This window comes from Theropithecus gelada, chromosome X (genome assembly GCF_003255815.1).
Source record: "Theropithecus gelada isolate Dixy chromosome X, Tgel_1.0, whole genome shotgun sequence".
NCBI classification, from domain to species: domain Eukaryota; kingdom Metazoa; phylum Chordata; class Mammalia; order Primates; family Cercopithecidae; genus Theropithecus; species Theropithecus gelada.
In genome coordinates this window covers 14,932,825-14,944,878 of record NC_037689.1, presented here as the reverse complement: position 1 = coordinate 14,944,878, position 12,054 = coordinate 14,932,825, and the positions used below count along the sequence as shown (strand labels likewise).

Below are 12,054 nucleotides of genomic sequence, written 5' to 3'. Positions count from 1 at the left end.
GGAATAGTAATAGAATATGTGATTTCCAAAGTATGGATGGCAGCTTCAATAAGCGGCCCAATCTGAAATAATGTAATTTCAAGGATATTTTAATAGGTACTGGGAACAAAGTAACATAATTCATTATATCAAAACCATCCTGTGATCCGGCATAGTAGACATCAATTGTTTTGTCTGCCCAGCAATCCCATACCACCAAAACTGGATTATTATTATTCTTTTTTTAGATGAAGTTGCACTCTTGTTGCCCAGGCTAGAGTACAGTGGCGCAATCTCGGCTCACTGCAACCTCCGCCTCCCAGGTTCAAGTGATTCTCCTGCCCCAGCCTCCTGAGTAGCTGGGATTACAGGCATGCACCACCACGTCCAGCTAATTTTGTATTTTTAGTAGAGACGGGGTTTCTCCATATTGGTCAGGCTGGTGTCGAACTCCTGACCTGAGGTGATCCACCCACTTCAGCCTCCCAAAGTGCTGGGATTACAGGGGTGAGCCACCACACCTTGCCTATTTGTCTTTTTATTATTGAGTTTTGAGAGTTCTTTACATATTCTGAATCTAGTACCTTATCAGATAATATGCTTTATAAATATTTCCTCCCACACTGTCGGCTGCTTTTTCACTTTTTTGATAGTGTCTTTTGAAGCACAGTTTGGCGATTTATTGCAACATTATTGGATAATAACAAACAACTGGAAATAATGTAACTGTACACCAAAAGGGGATGGGTTGAATAAACTTGTAAGTCTACACAATGGAGTACTATGTAACTGTAAAAAGAAATGAGGAAGAGCCCTATATACCTATACCACTACCAAGTGATCGCCAAGATACACTGCTAAAATGAAAAAAACAAGGTTCAAGAGACTGTGTAGATTATGCTACCATGTATTGAATAAAAGGGGACATGTGAATATATTTAACAATTTGCTGTTTTAAAAACTAAAAAAAAAAAAAAAGAAAGAAGGAAGAAGAGAAAGAGGATAACCCCAAACTAAATAAAGGTTTTTGTTTTTTTTTAAAGTTATTATGGAGAGAAGGACAGAATAAGATTGAAGAGACAAATAAAAGCTAGAGCTCTCTGAAAGTAACTTAGTTTGCAAATTTGACTTTGAGGCCACACAAATGCTTTTTTTAAAGTTCAGAATCAAAAGCACAATGAAACAAATGAACCTAACTGGATACTGAACTGGTAACTTAACCATACTAACAGCAATGATTTAAATGAAACTAAAATCCAGTAATTTGATAATACATTCCTGGTGGGATATACCCTCACAACAGAAATAGCTGTAAAGAAATCTTAAACTATTTTCAAAACTCAAATTGTTAATAATGGTATTATTAATTAAAAATTATTATGTGATTGTATATTTTTATTTATGTTAGGATAAGTAATTCAGCTAATGTACTTATGGAGCAAGATTACATGTAAATATATAAAATCAAAGGAGTTAAATAAAAACCCTATAATCCTTAATTTGCATTGGAAACAATAGTTTTTGAACTCATGTTATATTTTATCCTTAAATATATGTACATATTTTTTAACCTTGCTTTAAGAGAATGAAAATTCAAGCCATAGACTGGAACAAAATACTTACAGACTATATATTCAATAATAGACTTGCATCTAACTTGTATCCAGAATATATTAAAAATGACTTTCAAAACTCATCAGTAAGGAAACACCCCAATTAAAAATGAGTAGAAGACACGAACAGACATTTCACCAAAGGGGATATACGGATGGGAAATAGGCATATAAAAAGATGTTCAACTTCATAGCCATTAGGGAAATAAAAATTAAAATCAAGAGGAGGTATCAGGCCAGGTGCGATGGCTCAGGCCTGTAATCCCAGCACTTTGGGAGGCCAAGGCAGATGAATCACCTGAGGTCAGGAGTTCAAGACCAGCCTGGCCAAATGGTGAAACCCTGTCTCTACCAAAAATACAAAAATTAGCCGGGCGTGGTGGCACACGCCTGTAATCCCAGCTACTCAGGAGGCTGAGGCAGGAGAATCGCTTGAACCTGGGAGGCAGAGGGTTGCAGTGAGCCAAGATCGCACCACTAAACTCTAGCCTGGGTGACAAAGTGAGACTCAGTCTCAAAAAAAAGGAGATACCACTATACACCTATTAAAATGGCTAAAATCCAAAACATTGGCAATACCAGTTGCTTACAAGGATTTGGAATAACAGAAATTCTCAATCATTGCTGGTGGGAATGCAAAATGGTAATTTCTTATAAAGATAAACACACACCTACCATATGGCCAGTTCAAAATTTACATAAAAGGAAGTATCCTGCCATTCACAGGAAAGCAATGACCATTTTGCTATAATTTTCAACTTCTTATACATGCAAGCAAAGCTTTCCTTGTTTAACAGGTATCGAAAAGAAGGCCAGAAATCTTCTCGTTCCAGCTGAAAATGAAATTGATGTGCGCTTATTTCAAGTTTGACCCGGAATTATTCATGTAGCAAAATATAAACATAGATTTCAGAGTGGAGAGGTAAATTTTATTATTTATTTTTAGCTTTTAAAAAATAAGACTCTTATGTACATACAGGTCTATAAAGAAATCAAGATTATAGTTTTGTAACTGCCTATATTTAAGCCCAATCATGTCAGTCAGTAAAAGAACTTAATTTTTAAAGTCTTGTATAAAATTGTATCTTAGGTTATATTTTTACTCATAATGCTTTGTCATATGGTTTTAGTAGCTTTATTATGTAACATTGTCAATACATTTTCATGTTGAAAACAGCATTAATTACAATGAGTTTACAACCTTTATTTAAATCATCTTAGCCTACTTTTTGAAAAAGTAAATTCCATCTTAGACACAAACAGAAATAATCTTGAATTATTTAACATGTTTACATTATGCTGACTGAAAAGTTTTTTGAATGTATGAAAAGGAAAGAAATGTAAGCTAAGTTTAACTACCTGTTTTGGGTTTTTTTTTTCCCCCTCAAAAAAGCTGGTGAAAAGTCCTTTTCAGTTTTTAATAGGGGAGAAAACCACTCTTGTCCATACCATATACCATATATCATTCCTCAATAGCACCCTCTATAATAGAAACTATAGAGAACTTTTAGGCCTACCTGGGTAAGGTAAAAAGGAAAAATAAATCAAGTAGGAAATTTTACCCATAAAACAACCTGAAGTTTCCTCTATTACATTCCCACTTGCTTTAAGGTTGATACCCTTTGTGAGAAAGGGAAAGAGAAGGTAAATAAGTTGGCTGAAATCAAGAGATTCACAGAAAACTACCATTTTTTACTTAAAAAAGATAATTATTGGATTGTTATAGCTACAATATTCTCATTCCAGTTGAAAATGAAATTGATGTGTGCTTATTTCAAGTTTAACACAGAATTATTTACGGGAATTTATTTATTTCACATAAATTTGGAACTGGTCATATGGCAGGTGTTTAACTATATGAGAAATTACCATTTCGCATTCCCACCAGTAATGAGTGAGAATTCCTGTTATTCCAAATCCATGTGAGCAATTAGTATTGTGTTTTGGATTTTAGCCATTTTAATAGGTATACAGTGGTATCTCATCTTGATTTTTATTTTTATTTCCCTAATAGCTATAATGTTGAACATCTTGTTATGTAATTATATATTTATTATCACAGATTGTGCTAATGTACCATGGACTATAGATATAGGTTTTATGCAGGAGTTCTCTAAGACCTGAAAATCATTTCAAAGACTCCTCCAGGGTAAAAAGATTGAGATTTGAGGTGATGAAAATGTTTTGAAACTAGTTAGAGGTGTTAGTTGTTGCACAACAGTGTGAATGTACTACGTACCACTGAATTGTATAATTTTAAATAGTTAGTGGTTAATTTCATGTTACATGAAATTTACCTCAAAACATTTTTTAAAAATATATTGAGAAAGGCTGACAAGGCTCTTTGAAGGGTGAGAGATGAGATCTGACCTTGAAAGAAGCTGAAGATCTAAATTTAAATAAGAATTGCCCAGTCTGGACAATAGAGTAAGACCGCATCTCTACCAATAATAATTTTAAAAATTAGTTGGGTATGGTGGTGCATGCCTGTAGTCTCAGCTACTGTGGCAACAGAGGTGGGAAAATGTCTTGAGCCCGGGAGGTTGAGCCTGCATACAGTGAACTGTGAGCTGTGATCTTGCCGCTGCACCCCAGCCTGGGAGAAAGCGCAAGACCCTATCGCAAAAAAAAAAAAAAAAAAAAAAAGATGGTGGTTCAAATGAGAATGTTTTTCAAACACTGATTGCACAACCACAGTAACAGGCATATTTCAGTGCAGGCCAGTTCACGTACATACACAAGCACACACAGGAAAGACAAAAAAGTCTGTGAAACACTTAACTCTTGTCAAGCATAATATACTCTAATTCTTTATTCTATCCCACTCTCTTCTTTTTCTTTTTTCCTTTTCAAAAAAAACAAATGCTGGTCATGATTCATTACATTCTTATTATTTTTTTTTTAATTGCTGTGAATTCAAATATGTTTTCTTTCTTCTTAAGGAGGACTTTGCTTCACTACAAATTAGATGATGGGCTATTTACAGCAAATCCTCCTAAGATGGTGTCAAGGTAGCTTCATTAAAAGCAGAAAGAGAGGTCAGGCACAGTGGTTCATGCCTGTAATCCCAGCACTTTGGGAGGCTGAGGAGGGTGGATCACCTGAGGTCAGGAGTTCGAGACCAGCCTGATCAACATGGTAAAACCCCAACTCTACTAAAAATACAAAAATTAGCCAGGCGTGGTGGCACACGCCTGTAATCCCAGCTACTCAGGAAGCTGAGGCAGGAGAATCGCTTGAACCTGGGAGGCAGAGGTTGCAGTGAGCCGAGATGGCACCATTGCGCTCCAGCCTGGGCAACAGAGCGAGACTCCGTCTCAAAAAAAAAAAAAAAAAAAAAAAGCAGAAAGAGTGAACTCCTCATCATTCATTAGAGACACTCAGGATCAGGATGGGCCACACAACCATCTGTCCAAAACACTGTAGAAAGGATTTTTGGCTTTGGCTGGAAATGTCCCTTTTAATTTTAATATTTTCAGTTTTAATAATATGCCCAAGATTCTCTTGCTCAATACAAGTTCGGCATGGAAATTGTTGGAAAAAAGATATGGTGTATCTGGAATTTAGCTGTGATATTTCCCTAAGGTTTTCAACTTATATCAAAATAATTCTAATGTCATCAAAGGCACAAATGTTCATATTTTAGAAGGCACAATACTTCTTGTATTTCAGAGGGAGAAATATAGGTTGCATATCATCTAGCCGTGGACAGAAATCAATCTATTGCTTATGACTGACCACTGGCAGCTAAGTAAGGGGCACATAAGTTCCTTTTCAATTTATATGGAAAAGCAATAAAAGTTAGCTGTGTTATAATTTTAAATCCAAACAGCCAAGTAATTATGCTATCTACAGGAGGCCAAGGTTTTTCACTCGGTAATTTAATTCAGCAAGCGGGGGTGGGGGGGGGGATTAAAAGGCGAGATATGGCTTTACTGACTTTCTGACCATTCTATGCCAGAGAACATCCAATCTTTTAACTAAGTACAAGTTTTTAAAATATTAATTTGTGGGAAACACATAGTACATTTAGTACCAAGGCTAGTGTAACAATTTTTTAAATGCAGTCACCTAATTTTGGCACATACTAGGATACTCAATAAATAAATAGATACTGATTTGTTGAATGACAGACAGTCCAAGGTACTGTCATTCTCTATTACACATGCACATACACACACGCACACACACCCACTCCCATTGTTCTCAGGCACAAAGTAAATAAATGTTTTAAATACTCATGAGTCTAGAAATAGACCCACACGTAGATGGATGTTTGATTTTTGACAAAGTGGCTCTGCAGAGACGTGGAGAAAGAGTGATCTTTTCCAAAAATTATTCATCAAAAACATCATTAAGAGAGGGAAAAGGCCAACCACAGACAAGAAAATATCCAAAATTTATATATAAGTTCTACAAATCACTAAGAAATAGGCAAACAACCCAGTAAAAATTAGACAAGAGATAAGTAGGTGCTACATAAAAAAGTAGTGACCAACAAATGGTCATACAAATAAAGCCAGTCACCGTGGCTCACGCCTGTAATCCCAGCACTTTGGGAGGCTGAGGCAGGCAGATCGCCTGAGGTCAGGAATTCAAGACCAGCCTGGCCAACGTGGTGAAACCGTGTCTCTATTAAAAAATTAAAAAAAAAAAAAAAAAAAAAAATTAGCCAGGCGTGATGGCGCATGCCTGTAATCCCAGCTACTCGGGAGGCCGAGGCAGGAGAATCGCTTGAAACTGGGAGGCGGAGGTTGCAGTGAGCCGAGATTGTGCCATTGCACTCCAGCCTGGGCAACAGAGCAACACTCTGTCTAAAAGAAAAAAGTAGTGACCAATAAATGGTCATACAAATGACCAATAAATGTGTAAAACATGCTCAATTTCATTAGGAATCAGGAAGTACAGATTGTAACTGCAAAGAGTTGCTATACCCACCAACCAAAAAATCTAAAATTTAAAAGACTAACAATACCTAGTGTTAGAATGTGGAGCAACAGGAACATAAAATGCTGGTGGGAATTTAAGTAGTATAATCACTTTGACAGCATCCACTAAAGCTGAACATATGAATACTGCATGATCTAGCAATCCTACCAAAAGACACGAACAAAAATAGTCACAGTAAAACTATTCTTAACAACCCCAAACAAGCCAAATATTTATCAAGAGTAAAATGTATATATAAATGATGTGAAAATCATACAATGCAATACTACAGAGTAATAAAAATGTACAAACTACCTCTACAGACAGCCACATGGACAAATCTAACGAACATACTGTTGAGCTAAAAAAGCCAGTCACAAAAGAATAAACACCAAACATTTCCATTGATAAAAGGTTCAAAGGCAAGCAAAACCTAATTGTAGTGATAGGAGCCAGAACAGTGGTTACATTTGGAGAGCAGGGAAGGCATAATGAACAAAAAGGTTCGTAGGTAGAGTTGTCACATAAAATACAAGATGCTCAGTTAAATTTGGTAAACAATAATCCTTTCCCATAAACAGGTTCCATGCGATATTTAAGATGTGTATTTTTATTTGCTAAATCTAGCAGCCCCAGTCAAGGGTGGTATTTTTGGAGAACAGGAAATATTTTATTTTATTTATTTATTTATTTATTTTTTTTTTTGAGACAGGGTCTGGCTCTGTTGCCCAGGTTGGAGTGCAGTGATGCAATCATAGCTCACTGCAGCCTCGACCTCCCAGGCTCAAGTGATTCTCCTACCTCAGCCTCCTGAGTAGCTGGGACTACAGGCATGTGCCACCATGCTTGGCTAATGTTTTCAATTTTTTGTAGAGACGAGTTCTTACTATATTGCCCAGGCTGGTCCCCAACTCCTGGGCTCAAGGGATCCTCCCACCTCTGCCTCCCAAAGTGCTGGGATTACAGGCGTGAGCCACCGTGCCCAGCCCCCATATTTAATTTCTTGATGTTCATTTTGTGATCATCCATTGTGCATCTTTCTGTATATGTGTTGTACTTCATGATCTTAAAAGTTTTTTAAAAAGCAAAAATACACTCAGAACCTTGCAGATTTATAAATATCTCATCCATCCACTGTTTTTCCTTCCCATCCTTAATCACTGCACGTGAGAGCTATGATACTTCTGCAGGAGGCAGGCATTGGTAATCAGAGTGTTGCTGGGCAAAAAGCTGTAGGCTTTACTTTCATTTTTTATTAAAATTACTTTTACACAGCATGCTTCTTTACTTCTGGAATCTGTTTTCATGTCCCATCTCTCAGGGACCTTTCTTATTTGCGTGGCTGGCTTAAACTTACCAAAGGACAATGCTATGCTGGAAGGCCAGCCTCTACCCATCAACCAAGAAATGCACAAATCAGTGTTCAAAGTTGGACTGACCAGACATGTGGGGGTCAGAATTCAATGACCTGAAGCTACAAAGAAAACTGGTACTTTAGGGCCAACAACTTAGATACAGACACTGTTTGGAAACTATAAAGTCAAGTACTTCAATCTGCTGCCTGCTTTCTAAAGGTATCAAAGGTTTATGCAATTGCTTTGAGTGGCTCCATCTAATTCCCTCCCATCTAATTGGGAATTAGCTTTTCCTGCAGACACAGATGGCTGACCCAAGTGAAGAGCAGTAACCAGTATAAACAAAAGCCTGAATCATTTTCCTTCTGTCGTTTAAATGAGGTGCTATTTATTGTCAACAGTTCTTTCATGCTCAGGGTTTTTTGTGTTGTGTTGCTTTGTTCTGTACGTTCATGTTCTTTTGAAATGAACCCCTCCAGGACAGGCGCTGTGGCTCAGCCTGTAATCCCAGCACTTTGGGAGGCCGAGGCGGGCAGATCACTTGAGGTCAGGAGTTTGAGGCCAGCCTGGCTAACATGGTAAAACCCCATCTTTACTAAAAACACAAAAATTAGCCGGGCGTGGTGGCGGGCGCCTGTAATCCCAGCTACTCAGGAGGCTGAGGCAGGAGAATCGCTTGAACCTGGGAGGTGGAGGTTGCAGTGAGCTGAGATCCGGCCACTGCACTCCAGCCTCCAGAGTGAGACTCCGTCTCAAAAAAAGAAAAAAGAAAAAAAAGAAGAAGAAATGAACCCCTCCCAACCTCCCAATTATAAATAGAGGGGGAAAAAAAAATCCCGCCAAGTTTGGGTGCCTGTCTCTATAAAGTTTGGGAGTAAACTTTACAGGCTGCCACTCTTATCTGCCACCTACCCCTCTTGATAAGTGCCAAATTTCTTCGATTTGATAATTGAAATGGTATCTTTTTTCACACAGGATACGGGGGATAATGATTAGGCTTCTGGGCTGTGGAGACAAGGTTGCTTGAAAGAAACCCAGCTTCACCACTGAGACTGTGTAGCTCTGTGCCTCAGTTTCCTCAATAGTAACTGGGAATAAAAACTACCTAATTCAAAGGGCTGTTGGGACACTGGATGCTGCATAAGGTGATTAAAGCACAGCGCCTGGCACACATTAAACCCGCAATGGTTATCGTCACTATTATTCGTTACCTTTGAGGGTCCTGTCACCTATAAGGGGTCTATATATATGTTTCTAAATTAGGAAAAACATTCAGATGCAGTTGGAGAGATGGGAGAAGGAGCCTATTAAGTTTGGTCCAAGTTGCCACCAACCCAGGGCAGCAGCATCGGGTCTCCAGGAGAGTCCGCGGAGGTGGCCACGCCACGACCCTGCCTGGACCCCAGACTCCAGCCGGGAGCTGTGACCTCGGACGCCCTTCCTACTCACGTTGCGGTTGAAGCTGTTGCCCGGCAGCAGAGGCAGGGCCATGGCGCTCAGCGTCCGAAAATCGAGAGTCCCAGAAGAGAGGGCCCGGCAGGCAGCGGCCGCCTCCCGGCCGCGTTGTTTGGCCCCCACGTTGCCTGGAGACTGGAAGCGGCGTCACTGAGGGAGGAGGGGCGGGGGGGGGGTGGGGAGAAGAATTGTGGGGGGGCGGGGGACACCTCCGCGGCGCGCCCCTCCTCCCCCGCCCCAGTTCCCCTCGTCCCGCTTCATCCCCGCACACACTCAGACAGGTCCTGGTCTCCTGAGGAGTCTCCTGTCTGCACACGCAGTGTGCACACACACAGATTGACTGTTCCCTGCCCCCGCCGCTTTCTGGTTTAACCCCTTTATAGAACTCAAAGTCTTTCCTGTACTTTGCTTTTCCAATTCTTGTCGCCAACAGTTTTTTGCTATGTGGTTCAAACACACAGCAAAGTACAGAAAATAATATGACGCCCGTGTGCTCACTGAGATGTTACACAAGTCGATGTTTTCCTATGTTGCATAGACTTCAGCTTTTATTTTGTAATTAAAACGTTCAAGATGACTCTAAAGCCACATATACCCCTAACGAAAACGCGTTGTAATGGTAACCACCGCCTTCAGTTTTTCCTCTGGATATTTTTATATTTGTTGTTTGTTTGTTTGTTTTTGTTTTGAGACAAGGTCTCACTATGTTGCCCAGGCCGATCTCGAACTCCTGGGCTCAAGCAGCCCTCCCGCCTCTGCCTCCCAAAGTGCTGGGATTACAGGTATGAGCCACAGTGTCCGGCCCATTTTTGTATTTGAACTAAACGTTTGTAAGGTCCAATCAGGGGTGGCCAGGGGCAGAGTCAGGTGTCACAACACGCAAGCCCTGTCACTCCATCGTACACCCCAAGATAGCCAGGAACCTCCTCTCCCCACACCTACCTCTAATCTCTCCCTGAAGCCCTAAAGGTTGGACTCGATACTCTCTCTCAGTCAGCACCTCGTCTATTTCAGCTGCGATCCCATTGTTTCTTGTCTGGTTTTCTTCTTTAAAAAGAAAAACAAACACACAAAAAAACTAACTGATCTTGCCTCCAGAGCCGTCGTTTTTATAATTCATGATGCAACTGTTACTCTTCTGCTTCAATAATCTAGCCTTCCCGCCGCCTTCAGAAGGCAGTGAAACTCCTTATAGCCTGGTCTGAAGACCCTTTGTCAGGGGGCACCTACCAATGCCCTCCATCCCTTTCTTTGCCCCCTCCTCCATCTACTCCAGCTCTGAGAAACCACTGGCAGTTTCCAAATCAGGCTCTGCGGTTTCTCCTCTCGGGGCTTTTGCAAATAACACTATCGTCTAGAAACACCCTTCCTTCCTATCTTTCACCTAAGTAACCTCTTCTTGTCTTTCAGGACTTGATTCAGCGTGGGAGTGGGGCATGGAAGGTATTGTCATTTCTTCAGTATATTCTTTCACCTTCTTCCTGCCACCTCCATCTGTATTTGGTGTCTATTCTGATCGTGGCTTTCATCCTACTACATTGTAATCACCTGTTTACTGGACATTTCTTTAAATGCCCCCAAATTCCTCCAGGGCAGGGACTGTATCTCCTTTTATATTCATCAACAATATCCATTATTGTTTCTGTGTTTATAAATTTTACACTCTAAATTTCTGCTACTTGCTTTTTTTTTGCCTAAGATTCTGTTATTGAGGCCGAGTGCGGTGGCTCATGGCTGTAATCCCAGCACTTTGGGAGGCCAAGGCAGGCGGACCAAGAGGTCAGGAGTTCGAGACCAGCCTGGCCAACATAGTGAAACCCCATTTCTACTAAAAATACAAAAATTAGCTGGGTGTGGTGGCACATGCCTGTAAATCCCAGCTACTTGGGAGGCTGAGGCAGGAGAATTGCTTGAACCAGGGAGGCTGAGGTTGCAGTGAGCTGAGATTGCTCCACTGCACTCCAGCCTGGGTAACAGAGCAAGACTCTGTCTTGAAAATAATAATAATAATAAAATTCTGTTATTGAGATTTCTACACATTAACACATGTAGAGTTCATTAATTTTAAATGCATTGTATGATTATACCACAAATTGTTTAACTATCTGCTCTCATCTGTTGATGACAATTAAATTGTTTCCAATTTTCCACTAGTTACCAACAATGCTGCAGTGAGCAACTCTGCCTGTTCCTTTGGCAATAATCTAGGGCACATACTGAAAGATGGAATTACATACATATCTGAGTGCATGCCTTCAGTTTTACTAGATTTTGCTAGACGATCTCCAGATAGATAAACCAATTAAGAAAATCCCCTTCCCTGTTCATCCTTTCAACAATAGGTATTACCAAATTATATAATTTTGGATAATCATCTGAATAAGTGTGAATGGTATACTATTGTTATTTTAATTTGTTTCTCCCTAATTCCTAGTACAGTTGGTCATGTTTTCCCATGCTTGTTACTTTCTCCTGTGACTCAGCTATTCATATCCTTTGCTTATTTTTCTCTTCCGTCATTTGTAGTTTTTTTTTTTAGATAGATAGATAGATAGATAATCTGGATACTAATCCGAGGCATAGCAAATATTTTCTCATTGTTGTTTGTCTTTTAACTTCAATATAGAGTTCTTTATTGTACATAAATTTGTTATTTTATTTTACTCAAATATATCATTCTTTCAGTTATGGTTGGCGGGTTTTTTGGTTTATTTTACGTTTTA

At 39.6% G+C, this 12,054-nt stretch overlaps 1 protein-coding gene and 1 pseudogene across 2 annotated transcripts in view; both read right to left on the bottom strand.

Moving 5' to 3' along the window:
• The window catches only part of LOC112615011, a 35,853-nt pseudogene extending 26,408 nt beyond the window's left edge, over positions 1–9,445 (bottom strand). The window contains exon 1 of the transcript XR_003117248.1: positions 9,326–9,445. The product of XR_003117248.1 is annotated as a ribonucleoside-diphosphate reductase subunit M2 pseudogene (transcript). The remainder of the gene's footprint in view (positions 1–9,325) is intronic.
• Positions 1–9,602, bottom strand: part of EFHC2 (EF-hand domain containing 2) — a 196,412-nt gene extending 186,810 nt beyond the window's left edge. The window contains exon 1 of the mRNA XM_025371637.1: positions 9,326–9,602. Within this exon, the coding sequence (XP_025227422.1) occupies positions 9,326–9,367 (42 nt within the window). The 5' untranslated portion in view covers positions 9,368–9,602. The remainder of the gene's footprint in view (positions 1–9,325) is intronic.
• Positions 9,603–12,054: the final 2,452 nt, after the last annotated feature.